This window comes from Acinonyx jubatus, chromosome B3, assembly GCF_027475565.1.
Source record: "Acinonyx jubatus isolate Ajub_Pintada_27869175 chromosome B3, VMU_Ajub_asm_v1.0, whole genome shotgun sequence".
Lineage (NCBI taxonomy): Eukaryota > Metazoa > Chordata > Mammalia > Carnivora > Felidae > Acinonyx > Acinonyx jubatus.
The window spans coordinates 136,269,066-136,288,787 of NC_069386.1; the positions used below are offsets into that span (position 1 = coordinate 136,269,066).

The window sequence follows — 19,722 nt, forward strand, 5'->3', positions numbered from 1 at the left end:
CTTCAGCCCTCGTAGGACAGAACAAAGGGAAGGGGAGAAGCCACGGGGCCAGGTCCGCGCAAACAGGTCAAAAGATTAAATAGCCGAGCATATGAAACCACTGAGAACCACCTCCAGCATGCATTGCACACACAGTAAATATTTGCTGGGATCATTACAGCTGTCTCTCCTCCAGCCCAAATAGTGACACGGGTTTATAGCAGCGCGTCACGGTTCTGGGCATCATTCCCTGGTGCTCAACAGTAAATTCCTCCAGTCAAGCCCTGTGGCTTCTCCCAAAGTCATTTTCTCTCCATCAGCCTAGAGCCAACCTTGGGGTGGGGGGAAGGCCTGAGGCCGGAAAAGGGGAAACAAAGGAAGCGAAGAATGAGATTCAATTATAATGTGCGAAGGATCAACCCTGTAAGTAAAGACAGGATCCGACAGGGCTTGGCCAAGGGTTAGGTGATGGAGAAGAGCTTAGAGATGCAGAACGTGATCTTTATTTAAAGTGCTGATATTTGGGGGATGGCTCGGTCGGTTGAGCGTCCGACTCTTGATTTCAGCTCAGGTCGTGGTCCTGGGGTCATGGGATCGAGCCTCTTGTGGGGCTCTGCACTGAGCACAGAGTCTGCTTGGGATCCTCTCTCTCCCTCTCTCTCTCTTTGCCCCTCCCCTGCTTACACACTCTCTCTCTCTCAAAATAAACAAACGTTTAAAAATAAAGTAGAATAAAATTAAAACTCAATGATGATGTTTCGGGGGTCACCTGGATGGCTCGGTCTGTTTAAACGTCAAGACTCTTGACTCAGCTCGGGTTCGATCTCAGAGTTGTGAGTTCCAGCCACGCCAACAGCATGGAGCCTGCTTTTTAAAAGGCTAATGTTTTGAGGTGCCTGGCTGGCTCTGTTGGTGGAGGACGCCATTCCTGATCTTGAGTTCAAACCCCACGTTGAGCACAGAGCTTACTTAAAAACATAAAGGCATTACCTATTTAAAAACTAAAACTAAAATGTCGATGTTTTGTTGATCACGGATGTTGGTGCATTCATTTGTGCTTTTTAAAAGCATTGCACTAAATTATTATCTTGATTACTCATGCGCCAGGGCCGGCGCATCCCGCCTCCCAGCCCCGAGGGGCGGGGTGACCGGGCCAGGGGGCTGCATTTCCAGCAAAGAAATGAACCTTAAACAGGCTTCTGTTTCAGACTCACCCTTAGATACCCCTGCGGGAAAAACAACCAAAGATCTTTATCTGAATATAAAACGCATTTCCATTATTTCATGCCCTAAATATTCCCTTATCAGCCTGTTGTGACAACCACACCAAGCCCCAGGCATTGAGAGTTGGCCCTGGTGTGTTCTACCACCGAGGGGAGTATTTCCAGGGAGAAATTGTGAAATAAAAAGCCATTTTTGTGTTTAATTTAAGCAGTGCCCTCCACCAAGAGGACGCCTGCCACGGGACAAGCCTGGCGAAACGATTGGGATAGTTAGGATTTTTCCCAAACCTTCCCACGGGGCGCGGGGGTCGGACTCCGCGCAGGCTCAGATGCGCGGCCGATGCGGGCTGGCTCCGAACTCGGTAGTTGCTGAACCGAAGTTCCACTCGGGAAGGGAGCGGGCGCCCCCTGCTGGCCGAGGGGGAGGCTTGCTCTTTCCCCACAAGGGATCCTGCACAGATTTCCAAAGCCCTTAAAAAAAAATTTTTTTTTTTTTAATGTTCACTTATTTTTCAGAGAGAGAGAGAGAGAGAGAGCGAGCAGGAGAGGGGCAGAGAGAGAGGGAGACACAGAATCCGCAGCAGGCTCCGGGCTCTGAGCTGTCAGCACAGAGCCCGACACGGGGCTCAACCTCATGAATCGACAGATCATGACCTGAGCTGAAGTCAGATGCTCAACCGACTGAGCCACCCAGGCGCCCCTCAAAGCCCCTTTTTTTAAAGGGTTACTTACAACAGATCAGTTCCAAAGCGTAACAGAATATAGAAATGGGAACAGGCAATGATTTCTCTGGAACGCGGTTGTTTAAAGACGTCTTCGGAAGAAAAAGATGTTTTAATGATTAACCTGGCTAGCGGGTATATGTTAGTAGGTACCACTTCGATCAGACAGCAATTGGCAACAGACACCCAAATTTTAAATGGGTATATCATTGACTCGGTTGTTCCCCCTCGTCTGAGGTGTTGAACAGATAAGTCACGGAGAATCTGAGACGCAGCAAAGTTAAATAACTTACTCAAGGTCAGTCTTTGGGATGGAGAGTGGCTAAAACCCCGATTCAGCAAGTAAGACATAAAGGCTAAGAAAATGGCTTTCAAAGTGAAAGCCCGTATGAAGATTGTTAAGAAGGGTTTTGAAGGGACCCCTGGATGACTCAGTTGGTTAAGCGACCGAGTCGTGGTTTCAGCTCAGGTCATGGCCTCACGGTTTGTGAGTTCGAGCCCCACCTCGGGCTCTGCGCTGACATCGAGGGGGCTTCTTGGGGTTCTCTCTCTCCCTCTCTCTTTGTGCCTCCCCTGCTTGTGCTCTCTCCTCTCTCAAAATAAATCAATAAACTTAAAGAAAACAATAAAAAGGGCTTTGAAGAAAATAGTATGTGCTGAAGGGGAAAATTTTAAAAAGTAAAACTTTGGTTCATACTGAAATGGAAAAGAGAGATGTTTATGGGGCTCCAGGAGTGTCCCTCATAAATGAAGGGAGATTTCTCACTGTGGAGTTGTTGCCACTGATACTGAAATGAAAATAGAGTGGAGAGGGGGTTGCGCCTAACTTGTCCCAAATATTAAAGGCATTCTGGAGTAATAGCCTTGAGGTCTCCAGCCCTCTAAAATTAATTGGGCCACATCTGGGCTGACAAATGCTCCCATTAGGGTTTTGGAAGCAGAACCAGAACCTTGCAGGGCACCCGGCTGGCTCAGTCGGTTAAGCGTCCGTCCAACTTCGGCTCAGGTCACGATCTCACAGCTTGTGAGTTCAAGCCCCTTGTCAGGCTCTGTGCTGACAGCTTGGAGCCTGGAGTCAGCCTCAGATTCTGTGTCTCCCACTCTCTCTGCCCCTCCGCAGCTCATGCTCACTCTCTATAAACATTAAAAAAACACACACACACAAAAGCCTAGTACCTTGCACCAAGCGGTCATGTTTCCCTTTATACCTCAGTGGAATCTAAATTTAAAAGCATATTTTGCCCTCTGCTGAGCGCCTAGAAATTCTTCCTCAAAGGACGTGAGAGGTTTCATTTTTCTCGGCTGTCCCCAAACCCGAAAGACTTTGACTCCAGCACCCTCCTTGACTTTTATTTCCAAATGCTACCCACGATGCACCCCTCAAGTCAAACTCCCCTGTAACCAGGCAATCCTGAACACGAGGCTAAAAAGGGAGCCGGCTTCCCGCAGCGATCCTGAGGCTTCCCCGGATCTGATCTGTGTTTAATGCCTGGGAAGCCAGGTCTCTGAACGGCTGTGGGGAGAGAGACCCGAGTGGTGTCTTCAGAAGCGGGTATTCCAATTCTAAAACCTCTCTGGGTAGCGTCTGCTCCTTTCTTTGGCTTTGTGATATATTACTTGATTTCTCAAGAGCAAAACACTGATTTCCATTTGATAAGGGACAAATGGCTGGAATGATTGTGTCTAATCGATGTCTTCCCACGGGGTTCTGAGCTCCCCAAGAGCAAGGGGACATCTTTCATCTCTAGCCTGGGACATTGCACATGGGAGGCATTCCGGAAACATCTAATGCTCACATGATACTTACACAGTGTGTGAGACACTATTCTAAGCACTCTGCGCCTATTAACTCACACAATCCTCATAATAACCATATTATGATCGCTGTACAGGAGGAAACTGAAGCCCAGAGAGGTCAAGCAACTTCCCCAAGGCCACACAGCTAACAAGTACTGAAGCCTGGGTTCGGCCCTAGGCAGCCTGACTCTCTAAAATCTAGATTCTTGAGGAGCCTGGGTGGCTCAGTCAGTTAAGTGTCCGACTCTTGATTTTGGCTCAGGTTATGATCTCACGGTTTGGTGAGTTCGAGCCCGGCATGGGGCTCTTTGCCATCCGCACGGAGCCTGCTTCAGATTGTCAGTCCCGCCCCACCCTCTCTCTCTCTGCCCCTTCCCCGCACGTTCTCTCTCTCTCAAAATAAATAAACTTAAACAATAAAATAAAATCTACATTCTTAGCCACTATACCAGTGGCTCCCCAACTTGTCTGCACACGAGTCACCCGGGAAGCGTCAAAAAAAAAAAAAAAAAAGCCCCAGGTGTTGTGATTTTATTGGTCTTGGATGTGGCCTGAGTTTCTTTTAAAAATTTTAAAAGATCCTCCAGTGATGCGGATGACTCTGGAGGACCGTTACATGACGCCATTCTGCCTCATTACTCGGCACATCTTTCTGCTGAATTCAATCTGCACCACGTGGAACCGCTTTCAGGAATATAAACAAGCCAGGGAGGAAAACAAAAATCCAATTCTGGTGGCGGCAAATTAACGTTGGAATGCAACTAACTGCTTATAACTCCAATCGGTAGGCGCTAACAGCACGGGTCCGCAGCCACATTCTTGCAGCGGTGTGGCCAGCGCCCCCGCCCCCAGACCCCGACTTCCTTCTTCCCTCCTAGGCTCACAGCAAGGCCACGCTGCCAGGGTGGCTTCGTGCTGGGCGTGGTCACGTGACAGGATTCGGACCAATAGCCTGCGGGCCAACGTCCCCAGCTTCGAGGCTGGCCTCCTCAATCCCCGCCTTGGGGGGGCGAAGGGGAGGCAGAGCCACAAGATGGGGGGAGCCTGGGGTCCTCCAGTATCCTAGAGGAGAGCTGCCAGACATCGGGAGCACCTGCTGGACTTGATGTGAATGAAAAGTGGTTGGGATTTGGGGGGGTTTCATCTGTCATTAGTGACCAGTGTTCCCGGACTAGCAGATGGTGTGGCTGTGGGTGGGTCACTTCTCCTAAGCATCGGTTTTGTCACCTGCAGAGCACGGATCCAGGTGAGAGGATGCTGGAAAGCCCGGTGGCTCACAGCTGCCCCCCACCCAGGGGCTCCGGCAGCAGATGGGAGGTGGGGGGGGGGTGATTTGTCCCTCTGGCCCCTCTGACTACTTGGCTGTGCGAGGCCACCGCTGCTGTCGGGCACCCCCTCTCCTTCGGAGGCAGGCTCTGAGAACCTCTCTCTCCCTCTTCCCTCCAGGCCCGCAGTGAGGCTTCATGTTGCCTCGGTGTTGCTCAAAAAGCGAGAAATCACCACCGCCTCCTGGCTGAGGCCCAGGACAGACCCAGAGCTGAAAGTGAAAGGGACACCAAGGTCCCTGTGGGTCTCCCCAGCCCCCGCCCACCTCTGCTGAGTCAGTCCCTTCCTTACAGCCTCCTGGGTGCCCTGAGTGGCCATCTGCCTCCTGCCAGGACCCCTGGCTGACGCGGAGTGTGGACGCCCCATGGTTGAGTGCTGAACACAGTCGGCACATAGTGAATACCGAACAGAAATCGCATTTTCATCTATTTTGCATATATATTTGTATTACTTCTTAAATACTGCTAAATCAGGAAAAGAGTAAAATTGCATCGAATAAAGGACTTCAAGTACTAAATCGTGTGATCTTGGGCGCCTAACTTTGTCCCTCGGCTTCATTCTCAACGGCACAGTGACCAGAGGGTTATATGACCCCTAAGGTTCATTCGTTCGTTTGCTGGCTCATCCATTCACTAGGCCCTGATGCCTTGGTTCTGGGCAAGGCCTGTGCCAGGCACCAGGTGTATGTGCGCCCTGCCCTCACGGAGGGGGTCAATCAGGAGTGAAACAAGTCCGTGTGGGTTCGTGACAGGGACCACAAACGTCTGTTATGTTTTAAGGAGGGTGTGCGGGGACGGAGAATGAAGTAGGTAGGGTGGCTGGCCCGGTCTGAAAATGGTAACCTTTAAGCTGTGATCAGGAGGAAGCAGGCAGAGCATTGTAGAAAGGAATGTGGGAAGGCTCTTAGGCCCTGTTCTCGCTCCAGGCTGCACATGGCCTCCCCGCGGTCTGTCCCAGGCGGGTTCTGCCGCCCAGGGGACACTTGGCCATACCTGCAGACGTCTTTGGCTTTCGCAACTGGGGAGCGGGTGCTACTGGCATCTACTGGGTCAGGCCAAGGATACTGCTAAACACCCTAAAATGCCCAAGAAGCCCCCTCAACGATGGATTATCCAGCCCCAAATGTCAAGATCGCTAAGGTGGAGAGACCCTGACTTAGCCCCATTCGCAGATTTTTATTTAATTGGTGCAGAGTGGAACCTGAGCTTCAGCATTAAAAAAAAAAAAAAAATCTCCAAGTGGCTCCAACCCCTGCAGCCAGGGATGCGGCAGAACCGAATGACTAGCGCGGCCGGTGCTGAGCCAGGCGAGGGGAGAGAAGCTGGAGGTGCGGGGGAGAGACGGAGAAGCAAGTTGTCCTCGCCTTGGGCTCAAGTCCTCGAAGGGTCGCGGATCTCCATCTTCTAGCAAAATTCCTTTCTTAGTTTCCTCACGAGTGACGAGTTTTCACTAACTCAGACAGCTGTGCAAGTTCCCCTCCAGTGATGTCTTAGGATGGGCATGGGGTCTGGGAGTCAAGCCGTGTGACCTTGGGAAAGGTGGTCTGGACTTCTCTGAACCTGCTTCCTCCTCTGGAAACCAGGGACTGTAACAAGCGCCTCTCCGAGGGGCCCTGAGGGTGACAGAGCGCCCAGGAGCCACGAGCCCTGGGTCACAGAAAGCATCTCACAGAGGCTGCTGGCCCTCCTTCACAAGAGCCCTGTGTGGAGCATGATGGGACTTTCCCCTGGCAGCTCAAAGTGGATGGTGATGTAGTGACACCTGTCACATCAAAACCTCCTTTAAAGCGTTGCCTTTAAAAGCGTTTAACAGGACATCTGGGTGGCTCAGTCAGTTAAGCTTCCGACTTCGGCTCAGGTCATGGTCTCGCGGTTCATGAGTTCGAGCCCCACATCGGGCTCTGTGCTGACAGCTCGGAGCCTGGAGCTGCTTCAGATTCTGTCTCCCTCTCTCTCTGCCCCTCCCTGGCTTGTGCTGTATGTGTGTGTGTGTGTGTGTGTGTGTGTGTGTGTGTGTGTGTGTGTCTCAAAAATAAACATATCAAAGTGTTTCTTTAAAATATCTTTTATAAAGCTAAAAATATTCCTCCAAATAGAACAGATTTATCAAGTATTTAACTAGGTCCCTAAGACCAAAACAGCAAGGTATGTTCGCCACAAGTCCACATTGTAGGGATAATAGAGTGATTTATGCCCTGAAGCGGGCAGGAGTGGCACATTTTAAAATTACATGCCCTACATATCTGAGAGCAGGTGGATACACGATTTGCTATCGCGAGGACCCAGATCATAGGAACACTATTTCTTGTAAACAGGATCTGACACAGACCTACACCCCACCCCCAAACGTATTTTATACAGGTTTTGGAAACAGTTCTTGGCGAAAGACAATAGTGTTTAAAGCAAACTCCAAAGAGTAAATATTTTAATTTTCTTCAAGAGTTCTCTTCATTTCATAATATTTTCAACAGTCACACTGACAAAAAGTTACATTTCCACAAAAATACTCATACAGCATCGGTATTCTTAAAGTACTCACATCCAAAATTACCTTAGGGAAACTAGGAAACTTAGCAACGAGTACACAACATTGTGGTGAGATTAAATTCAATCTCTGAAGTCGGGATGGATTCACAGAAGAGCCGAACTTGGCGCCCCTTCCAAATTCCACCATCAAAAAGCAACCGGTCCTGGGTGATCGGCGAGTTCTATAGAAACGAGAGAAGACGAATCCAACTAGAAACTAGAAGCTGCCATTTCAAATATAGAAAATACGTGTCGAACAGCAAGATAAACACATTTCTTAAAGGGTGGGGGCTGCTACGTCAACAACGCACTGCCCTGGAGAGAGGTCACGGAGCCAGCCAGCGTCACACCTGCCACCTCCTGACTGTCAGCAGGGGGCACTCGAAACCAAGATGCCCATGGTTGGCCCAGGAGGCAAAGATCTCTAACACCAATGTTTTTGAAAACTGCTGACATCTTGAAATGGGAATCGTTGGCACTCAAATTTCTCATCCCAAAAGCAGCCCATCGTGATGGTGTTAGAACACCTTTTCTACCTCTGGTGTGCAGACTACAATGAAAGGAAAATACTCCCCACATAAGCGGGCTGATGACAGCTGTGTTTATGAAGTCTACTGAGGAGAGTGGTGTGCCTGGCTGACCCCGACGATAGGGACTTACATTGGCATCAAAGCACTCAGCTATTGTTATATGAAGAGACTAGCAGAAATGGGCTTGCTCGACAAAAGATTTTTTTCCCTTACATTAACTCTACGGTATATACATAGCCTTCCTCGTTACACCTAAGACTCACAAATTCGTATTTGATTTATTCTACTTGATATCAGCTGGCTTGTCTCATCCACCTGCAGATACAAAGAGGGTCACGAGTTTTTGACAGTCCCTTCCTTTCGAGCTTAAAGAACTTTCTCGACCTGGTCCCTAAGGTCCTAAGCAGGTTAAGAGGATGGGAGGGGAAACAGAGTAACTGCTCACCACGGAACACCAGCCCTGCCACGCTTCCTCCCCACGATTCTGAGGGAAGACGCCCAATGCAGGTGTAAGAAAATGGAAACAAAGGCCAGTGATTCAAGTCGAGGCCCGAAGCTCTTCGCAGCTGTCAACCCTGAAGCCAGTTAGCGCAAGTGTTCTCATTGCAAACTGCCGGACTCCGACACTGCCCGCTGTCTCTGCGCTCTGGTGAGAGTATGCACAGCGCACAGAACCCGAACCAAACACGCCGGGACATGCGGTCCCCGCACGGGAGAGACAGACTCGTCTAGACGGCTTAGAAACTGAACAGAGGCCCCAAGCCTACAGAACGCAGCTTTCAAAAGGGGACGATTACAAAGTAAACAGGACTTTACTGGAAAAGTGACACAGCAGGAGGCAGGAAACACTGGTGTTTAGTATTTTTTGCCATTTTAGGCACACGGCTGCTTGGAAAGATTTCTTAAAGCGAGTTTTGCGTTATAAAAACATCGATGTTAAATACGTGCGCGTAAGCGGGAATCCAAATTGGACCCAAACGTGGCTAAAATGGACGTTTACTGCTCTAGAAGAAACACTAGGTCTATCCTAAAAGGCAAATCTTAAAGTGGATGTCCTACTTGTAAATAACAGCAATCTGGGGACAGAGAGGGCAACTGGGAGTGCAAGTCAGTCCCCGTTCAAGAGAAGGTACCGCCGTGGACTTCGCGGTCTTAATCGAGTGGTCCTCACACGTCTCTGTAACACGGTCTATTCTAAGACTCGCTGAGGGATCTCGGTCAAGCTTGCTCGCTGGACTCCTTGGGGAGATGCCCGTTTGGCCGCCAGGCAGCACCAAGCAGACGGATGCAGTCCGCTCCGTTCAGAACCGCACCTCAAAAGTCAACCACGCGGCCACCGCAGCCACTCAAATGCAGCACTCGGAGAGATCCCAGATCTAGGGGAGCCCACAGCTGCTGTGGGCGCTCTCCTTCGGCGCCATCAGCGCGAGGTGTCGCAGGACTGGGGCCCTCTACCAAGCGCCACATCCCACACCGCCATTCACACACACACGCGCGCACACACGCCCTCATCAGCCAAAAATCTCTGTTGGGCTCTGTCACCCAAAACCCCCTTACTTTACAGGCAGACGCTGAGACTGAAGAGAAATCAAATGTCTTGGCCACGTCACCTGCCTAGTGAGTGCGGACCTGGCAGCCCAAGGGCCCTGCCCAACGATCTTCTTACTGCGTCATTGCGACATAAAAGCTGGAAGAGACGTTTTTTTTAAGAGAAAAAATAGAAGATACTTAATTATGCAGAAGGGTTCAGATATGACCTACATAAACATCTCCAGTAAAGACCATCTGGATTAAAGAGGCAACGAACAGAACCTCGAAACTGGACCTTTCTGAGGCAGGTTTCTGGTTCCCAAACAGGCGCTGTGGACAGCAGGTGCAGGAGCACAGGACACGGGCCGTGGAGATTACGTTATGGAGATGTAGGTCAAAACAGGATTTATAAAACGAACGTGTCGAAAAACCAGTCTATTTACAACTCAGAGTACAAAGACGAGGATGATTATTTCTCCCTATGCTGTATCTAACTGAACTTAAATAATCGGTGTAACTACGGAAAATGTAAAGCTCTTTTATATTTTAAGTTTAATCCAGTTTGTTTGATTCATCATCACAGATAACACACACAGTATGCTTTGTTTTAAGGAACCTGGAACATGGTGGGGTCGGTGAGCAGGGTGGTCGGAACGTGCCCCCAAAGCAGGCTGAGGCTTCGTGGTGATGAACGGGTGTGGCTAGTGTTTCCTCGGGATCCCATTTTACACAGACTGCATTTTACAGGCACAAAGTAAAAGAAAGTTCCATGACACTTAAACAGGCGCTTCTCTGAGTTTTTTCAACAGTACAAAGGAAAACAGAATAAAAATTAAACACTGTTTAACACAACTTTCATCAATGTTAAAGGCCCAGATTTTTGGTCTACGTTGCCCTCTTGTTCAGAGAACCTAGAGAATGAAATCAATTCCACATCATTTTTCAAACCCCTGGCTGAGAAGCAGTTCTGAAATCCAAACTCACATCAAAGACGTGAGTCTCCCCACTCTGGGAAATGAGAAGTCCCATCATGCAGCTGTAAACACTGGACAAACAAAGTCCCCCACTTGCTTTCTGCCACATCAACCGAAAGTCAAAAATGGAGTTCTTGCGGGCAACTTCCCTCTCACTCCTAGGTAAGGATTTCCTGGCTATGAACCAAAATCAGTTTTGAGAAAGTGCCCCAGGTATCTTGGGATGGATCCTAGTACTGCATCTATAAATATGCTCTAAGACAAGCAAAGTATTCATGGAAGCATAAAACAATTTTACCTTTAAATAAAAATACTTTATTCATTCCTGACAGGTTATCAAAACGTACATCGTTAACCAAGTAAAAACGGTACTTCGAAATAGCTGACTAGGGCATATTTGGAGGATTTTTGGTTAATTTCACAAGAGTAAAAATCATTTCCAATCTCCCTCTCCACACAGTCCTAACAAGCCTGCACTATCCCTGCTGAAAACTGAACATATAAACAATCATATGGGCCCCAGTTCATTATAGAGTGCACATTTTCATTTACACTTCAAATAAATGGAAGTTATTACGTTTGAGTTATTAGCTTCCTTCGCCAAAAGCACTCAGTTTACTCCTCTTTATATTTTGTGAAAATCTGTAAATTACATAACGAATGTATCTCGACTTGTATTAACCTAAACGCACACGCACACACACACACACACACACAGAGGATAAAGTGCAACACAACAGAACACGTCTGCGACATTCACGTTCTCAAACTCCCACAGAAAGGTTTTCTGAGGAAATGGAAATCGTGTTCTCAAGTGCACGGACACTAGCTCCAACCGACTAGGTTAGTTATTCCTCAGTGATATTTATATTAAGATCCTATTTGCTTTGCTTTCCCTGGAGCCTCGGTCTCTCGTTCTCAATGAAAGTTTCGAAGCTGTGGTTCTTTTTCAACCTTGAGAAAAATCAGCTCCTCGGGGCAACATAAATGGTCCTTTCAAAGCGACACGTTTCCGAACGCTCCACTGTAACAGGCGGCTTCCAATGCTCTCTCGTCTGCAGCAAGGAGAATTGTAGCCATTTCGATAAAAGCAAGCGTTTCACTCACTCAGCAGCCAATGCTTACGACTTCTGACACCAGCCGCCAAACATTTCTACAGGCAAGTACCAAACGAGCCCTGAAACGTCACAAGTTTTTGGTTGCGTGTTTTTTTGATATTAAATTATTTAACTGAGAAACGCTTTTGTTCCTGAGATGAGCACATAAAATTAAATGAGTTCCCTCTGAAGCTGCCGACGGGACGCTATGCTCCTTGTTTCCCCCCCCCCGCCCCGCGCTGTCTTCACGAAGAGTCACGTCTGAAAAGTCAGTCTTCCCCGTGGCGCCATTTCTGGGACTCGTCCTGCCGAACATCTGGTCTAATTTGGTTTCTCATGCCACCTAATACATTTGATGTTGCTTCTGTGGCAACGATCAGAGGCTTCACCACCGCGGGAGGAATCTGGCGCAGGACCTCGCCCACGGCGCCGGTGACCCCTCTGCTCTCGTGTTCTCGAGCTGCAGTTTCGTAAATAGTCTGAGCCGTGTCTGTAAGTCCCTGAAAGGGAGAGAGGAGAGAAGGTCAGAAAAATCTCTAAATTTTCCTGCAGTACACAGCTTTAGCAGAGTTCATCAACAGTATGCTTGCAACTAGACCAAAAAAAAATACCCACTGTGCTTTTGAGATAACCCAGGATAATTATATTAATGACAAAATTCTAATTATAAGGGAAAATAAAAGGCAATTATTATGACTTAGCATTTTGTTGTGACACGTGTGTGTAAAAAATACAGCTAAACTACAATTTCACATAGGGAAGCTTAAAGAAATATTTAATGATCCAACAGGAGCTCTCCTGGCACTATTAATCACTCTAGTTAAATCAAACTTAGCAAACAAAGCTTCCGGAATAACATAATCTCAAAAGAAATATGGTGATAGTTCTTCCGATCCAAACGTAACAAGAAAACCTAATTCTACGAAACTCCAGAAAATTATTTAATTTGTTTTAAATTATCATCTATTTACTAGAAAAGATAACTATGGAACATGCACTTAAGAGAAAAGGCGAAATACAACATCTTACTGGATTAAACAGAAAAAAATCTGAGAACATAAAGCAGGAACATGTTTAATAATTAAAAACAAAGTTTCTGTAGCATGTTTTCCTCTTCTAACTGTGTAACATTAAAATAATGACTGTTAACCTTTAAAGCTGAATATGTAAAGGTGTTGATCAAACCGAGCTGGTAAAATTCAGGCACGACTTTTGAATCCAGCACTTGTCTAACTCCGGACCCCTCCCCGCAGGGGACACGAGTCCCTGTTCCGGTGTGGCCGTTTCAGGAGGGGCACAGCGCAAGGAACTGCGGGCTCTCCAGGGAAATCAAGGAAGCTGTCCTAACCCAGAATCCTGCCATCACTCTGACAGGCGAGCAAGAGTATCCCTCCCACCCGGCACAGCAGGCAAAAGCACGGAACACCGGAGCAGGGAAAGTACAGAAGAAAAAACAAAAACAAAAAACCAACCACCTAAGTGCCATTTTTTACAACCATCTAGTACATACAAGAGAGAAAAGGTTCAGTTTATCCATTCGCCCCACCACCTCCCCCCTCCTCCCTCAGCTCCCCCTCCGGTACTAGCTGACGTCACCCAGCAAGCCCCACCAGCAAGTGTGGAGACAACAGAAGTAAATTCCATCTCAGCTCCGGCACTTAGGCGCTGCCTTTTCACCAAGTCCTTCCAACGGGGAATTTCCACGGTGTGGGGACTGTCGAGATTAAATGACACAACGCACCTAACGACACCGGCACGGCAGGAACCGCGTATTCACTAAGCGTGTTCCGGGTCACCACCACCACCGCCGCCCTCCTCACAGCTACCTGCCTCCCGCGAGGGGGAGTTATGTAAGCCAGGGTCGGCCGACTTCCTCTGGAAAGGGCCAGAAGGCAAATGTTTGTGGGCCACACAGTCTCTCCCGTATATGCTTTTTCTTTTTGTCTTCTTTTTACGATCCTTCAAAATTGTAAAAATAACCCTGAGCTACAAGGTCCACACAAAAACAGGCCGGGGCCAGATCTGCCCTATAGGCTATGGTGCGCAGAGCCCAGATCTAGAGGAGCAGCCTTTCTGTGAAATACGCGGGGTGTTTTCTCTCAGTCTTTGAGTTACTAACATCTAAAAGGGAAAAGACATGTTTATCACCATGTAGGTGCCTCTATTTAAAAAGTTTTTAACACAGAATTGAGATCTGTCTACAGGGTGCTCACTGTTCACACCCTCCCTCCCCCAGTCTCATCCTGACAGTTTGAGAGAAAGAAGAGGACAAGGCAGAGCGAACACCCAGGTTCCAATCCTGACCCACTCTGACCTGCCCTGTTCCACTGGGGAGCTGTTCCCACAGAGCCGGTCCTCAGGGCTGAGCAAGGAACACCACCTACCTTTGATGGTCTCTATACAGCTGGGACAAAGTAAGCACATAAATATTTTTTTTTTAATGAATACAGATTAAGTTGGTCAAGCTTTGTGTAAACTGTAAAGTGCCCCATATCCAAGTGCCATTACGTCTGGCTTTCAACGGCCCCCACCAGGCCTTGAACCCCAGAATCATTTTTACAAACCTGATTTCTAACATGACTACATGTTAGATAACTAGCCCATCCTGATATCTATAGGAACAGGTCTGACCAGTAGTTCTCTCTATTCTCCCAAATGAATCTCCTCTTAAGAAAGGCAAGTGGTCTTATTTATTCCACTAATACATGTCCTGGGGGTCCTACCTCAGTGGTCATCCGACTGTCCGGGACCACAGAGGCTACTTTGTCAGGGAAAAGACCGTCCTAGGCACACGTGCCCGTCCGAATATGATGGGAAAAAAAGATCTTTAGTGAAATCCTAATATATGCATCATGAGTACAACAACCTCGAACTTCATGTCATATTACAAAGAATGTCCCCAACAAGGCCCACAAAGAACCGGGATTCACTGGTGCAACTAAGCTGCAATTCGGCAAATACTTAATAAGGGTCAGGATTCGAACAGCTACACATAACCTCTTGCACAAACAAAGGGACGTTCATATGAACATTCCTAAAGCAGTGTTTTAGGGGAAAAAATGGCAACTGCCTGCCAACAGGAAAATACGGTCATACAGTAAAATGCTGTAAGACAGTTTAAATTGAAGGTACACATACCAACATGGATCGATCCTGCAAGGCAGCTGTTACACAGCGAGACATACACGGTGATGCCATTTATGGCGACTTTCAAAATACAACAGTACGTGTTGCTTAGGAATACACACATCATAAAACTGTAAAAACGTGTTCAAAAAACCAGGTACCGCCTTCAGGACAGTGGCGGCACGGGATCGGGACGAGAGTGAGCGGCTCACCTGAAAAGCTGTAAAAGCTGCACTTCTCAACAAAGCTGAGCAACTACAGCGCAGTGTGACTCCCGTGTCACAGCCGGCTGGGGAGGGCACGCGCTGGTCTCCGTGACCCAGCTGGCTTCTGCACGTAAGGAGAATCGGTCTTTCCTCTGGATCATGACCCCTCTTCTGAGCCCATCACTACGTGGCCCCAGTCTCTGACCTCATGCAGATATCTGCACTCGCTACTGGGAGCAATTCGAAGTCCACTCTCAGGGATTCTCAGGAACAAATCCCAACCATGGAACGCTCGTTAGACAAAAGCCAGGAAAGCACACCAGCTGCTTCCGCCTCATCCTCTCAAATACCACTCACCTCTTTCACAACACTGTAGGCCTTGGCCACACCTTCCCGCAGGTCCACTGGCTGGTGGGCTAGGCGGTGATGAGGAAACCTTTTGATCTTCTTGGGCTCGATAGAAAGGGTCCCAGGAGACACCATGTCATAAGCAGTCTCTGCTGCTGCCTGGATCATTTTATCAGAAAGAATGAATCAGAGGAAAAGTCTGCACACGCCCCAATGATGTACTTGGCCAAAAGAACACAGGGACCCACAGGCTCTAACACAGGCACTTCTGCAGGGGCTGAGTTCTTTACAAAAAAAACAAGAACATCAAAGGGCACATTAAGAATTAATTCCTAGGGGACGCCTGGGTGGCTCAGTCGGTTAAGCGTCCGACTTCGGCTCAGTCATGATCTCACAGCTTGTGGGTTCAAGTCCTGCGTCAGGCTCTGTGCTGACAGCTCAGAGCCTGGAGCCTGCTTCGGAGTCCGTGTCTCCCTCTGTCTCTGCCCCTCCCCTGCTCTTGCTGTCTCTCTCTCTCTCTCTCTCTCTCTCAAAAATAAACGTTAAAAAAAATTAGTATCTGGATTGATCAGACTTTTTCAGTGGCTCCTCTGTCCTCAGAGAACACTCTCCATGTTACCAGGCTAGTCAAGAATGCCCTGTCTGTGAACAACTAGACAAGGTCAACTAGAGCTCAATAGTTAATGCAACAAACCTTAATACATCTGCTATTTGATCTGCAATGATTTCTTTACGTTTAGCTATGATCTTTTCATATAAATGAGGCAAAATAAATCCTCGACTACCTTAAAGGTCATAATTTAACTGAAACAGGCAAACAAATTTGACACGGCATTCCACTTCTTTATTCTACTAATTATTTAACACTGGAAAGCTAAGCAATAAAAAAATAAAAAATTAACTCATCATAAATAAAATACCTACTCCAGCATTTTGTATACTTTCACAATACCATTTTAAAAACAAACAAAAAAAAAACCCCAACCATTTTACAATAAGTCCTCCTCTCTGTACAGAGGAAGGCAGGCTGTGGGGAGATACCTGTATGGTTTGAACCATTCTGTTTGTGAGTTCTAGAGCAGCCATCGCTGTGGAAGTGCCAAAGGAGGCGGCGCCTCTCTGAAACCCTCTGACAATGCGCCCGTCCTTCCGGTACTGCTCAATGGGTAACCAGACCAGGTCCTTCAGGCCTTGCACTAGAACGACAGTCGATACAGGGAAATCAGGAGGAGCGATGGAGCCCGGGTCTCTGCTGTCACTCTCACCCTGGGATTTTTAACCTGAAATGGGAGGCCAAGTGCTCTTACAGGTGTGCATGACCACGCACGTGAATTTTCTAGAAAGATGGTCCGCACAAAGACTCTCAGAGGCATCCACGAACTCCAAAAGGGTTAAGAATTACAGATCAGGCAAAAGAAATCATCTTTTGATTAAAAAAGAAAACTCACCTAACTGTACTAGAGAGTGCATAGGCCCAACACCTCCCAAGATCCCCGGTAGCTGGTTCTTCTTAATGTCCGTGAGCCATTCGGTGATGGCATACGAAAACAATTTGTCAACACCTAGCAAGCTAGAGCAAATGACTATTAGTATACAGAAAAGAGATTTGCAGGTTCAGATATTGTAGATATTCAGTCTGAATATATTACACACGGATGTATGTATACACATATAATCTGGTTTAACATCAGTAACCAGTAGAAGTGTGTTCTTCCACTGCTCTAATTTCTTGAGCATCCAGGGATTAATTTTATTCTGGCATCAGATTAATTCAATGTCTATAAATTGCTACAGGGCTCCCAGCTACTAAGAACCATCATGCTATGAATGTCCAGTCTTCTTGCTAAATAAACTGATTTACAACTTTGGGAAATTATTTAAAAATAACTATAGCTGTTTTTGAAAAATCCTCCTCTGTCCAAACTACTAGTACTCTCTCAGAATAAAAAGTAGCCCCTAATTGGGAAGCGTCCTCTAAAAACGAGCTCTCTGCAGACAATACTGTAAAGTAATTAATTTATTTGTTTAAGAAAACTCAACATTCAATTTGTTGTAAACTAACTGTAGTAACCATACCATAAAGCCTCATGTACTAAATCAACCTACCCGTGACGGTAGAAAAGGCGCTTCAGCTTCAGTTCCGAGCAGTTTAACTGGGCCAGACCGATCAGGATCCCTGCTAGCGTGCCCTTTAGGATTTAAAACAGATTAATGTGTAGATCGAGAGACCTCACATTTAAAATAGTTGTTATTTGGGAAAAGCAAAGTAACATTCACTCACGAATAAAGCTAGAACACTTAAAATATTTACAACAAAAAAAATACACAATAGGACATATGACACAACTTATAACAACATGGGTTCTTAAATGACGTTTACTTTAAAAACAGAATTTTAAAATCTTGCACATCATTTCAAACACACATAAACTATGACAGGAAAGCTTTAAAAATTAACTCCTAACAAAGAAAAACAAAGAGATAATTAGAAAACAAAAAACAAAGGAGATAATTTTGTAGAGTATGTTTATACAAAGTTTCCAAACCTGATCCATTGACACGTGTTTGCCGTGATAATCAAGTCGAATAGGAACTTCTGATGTGAATCTAAATTCTCTAAAGACAGAGAGAGGGAGTTATTTATATTCAAAAGTACTAACAGCTGAAATTAGAAGTTAAATTTATTCAATTGGAGAATAAAAAACGAAGCCACAAAATAATGTGGATATAAGTATCTCAAAGCCTAAATAAAGGGGAATGTCTTTCAGCTCTACCTTTTCTTAAGGTAATATAACAACCTAGATTTATCACATTCTACGTTAGATTTACTTAAATTTTCCTCACAAAAACATTTTCCTAGTTTACTAAATAATGTTTACTTTAGAAAAATTCATTCTGGCAGATATTCTCCATTTATACAGGGAACAAACTGATAAAAGCAACCTTCAAGATTAAACCAAATGATATAATCATTACCAAGAAGTAAAAAAAAGAGAAGAGTAAGGGATTTAAGCTCCACGGTGAAGCAGAAAGTGCCAGAAAACCCAGCCACGAATTCCAGTTTTACCAGTTATATGTGATGCGATCGTAGGCAAGGAACTTAAACTCTGAACCTAAACATCGTCGTCAGTAAATTTTTATTTTTTTTATTTTTTACTTTTTATTTTAGACAGAGCGGAGCAGGGGGAAGGGGCAGAGAGAGAATGTCAAGCAGGCTCCACACTCGCCGTAGAGCCTGACAGGGTGCTCGATCCCACGACCCTGAGATCATGACGTGAGCCGAAATGAAGAGTCAGGACGCTCAACCAACCGAGCCACCCAAGCACCCCAAGTCACTAAATTTTTAAAATGCCACCTACGCTGGTGGATTTTAGTGAGCATTCTTGAAATTAATGCTGATAAACAGGGTACCAACATACAGACACTGGGAGTTCTGTGACAATGAAGTCATAATTATATACCGATGGTATACCTCAAACAGAAGAAGCGGACTTCCCCAAGCTGGACTGCACAATGGACTTGAAACACAATTTTTCCACAGAGTTAATGTCTGCATTTATATCCTAAGCCATTCCACAAAAGCCCAGTTCAACCCACAGTCAAATGGAAGTGCTGTATTCCCACCAGTCACTACAAGGAGCCTGGGACCCCAGGTCATCCCCCGTCTTCCAAATACACATCTCCATGTGGTTTCTCCATTTGGTTTTCTCGGCAACAGCCCCTTGACGCCTGCCTCCTCTGTCCACACTTTTTTCCCCATGGCACAGAATATGACAAATCATCTATTTTATTTACTCGTAATGTCAACTGTATAGGGATTTTTCTCTACTTTGTTCACTGTGCCTAGGACAAGAGCTGGCATACACAGAGCAAGAGCTCAGTAAGTATTATGGAATGGTTGGGGGAGGGGGAGCTATTAGGCCATCACTTAGAAAACGCACTGGATTTGGGATGAAGACCTGTGTTCTGGTCTTGACTTGGCCACTAACTGTGTGGTCTTGAGCAAGTCAACTCACTACTCTGGGCATTAACTTCCTCATCTATGAAGGGAGAAATCTGGGTTATACCACTAACTACCACCCCAGGGTCCTAGGCCCTCTAGGAGTTTTTGAGTGTATACACAGAAGTCTGTAAGCAATTTTAAAGAGTCTAATGATAAAAATAAACATTTGCTTAAGTAAGTAAGGCGACACAAGCTGACTAAATAAAAAGCATCCAACCTCTTTGCTTTTAGGCCACAACTGTTAACAATTCAATTTCTTTTGGACCGGTTATCCAGTGTTCACCAAAAAACAAACCGGTATTCAAATGATTGCTTCGGGTACACAGTTTCTTGGTA

At 46.5% G+C, this 19,722-nt stretch overlaps 1 protein-coding gene across 5 annotated transcripts in view; it reads right to left on the bottom strand.

Annotated features, from left to right (window-relative positions):
* Positions 1–1,457: 1,457 nt before the first annotated feature.
* Positions 1,458–19,722, bottom strand: part of ATG2B (autophagy related 2B) — a 79,678-nt gene continuing 61,413 nt past the window's right edge. For 3 of the 5 annotated variants that reach the window (XM_027066564.2, XM_027066565.2, XM_027066563.2), the window contains exons 37-42: positions 17,930–17,999; positions 17,490–17,572; positions 16,832–16,953; positions 16,425–16,579; positions 15,393–15,542; positions 10,906–12,203 (exon numbers count right to left, since the gene is read on the bottom strand). In XM_027066564.2, coding sequence (XP_026922365.1) covers positions 11,973–12,203; positions 15,393–15,542; positions 16,425–16,579; positions 16,832–16,953; positions 17,490–17,572; positions 17,930–17,999 — 811 coding nt within the window. In that variant the 3' untranslated portion in view covers positions 10,906–11,972. Of the gene's footprint in view, positions 1,674–7,454; positions 7,755–10,905; positions 12,204–15,392; positions 15,543–16,424; positions 16,580–16,831; positions 16,954–17,489; positions 17,573–17,929; positions 18,000–19,722 lie in introns of those variants that run through there. The other 2 variants (XM_053224912.1, XM_027066566.2) reach the window with 2 other exon arrangements.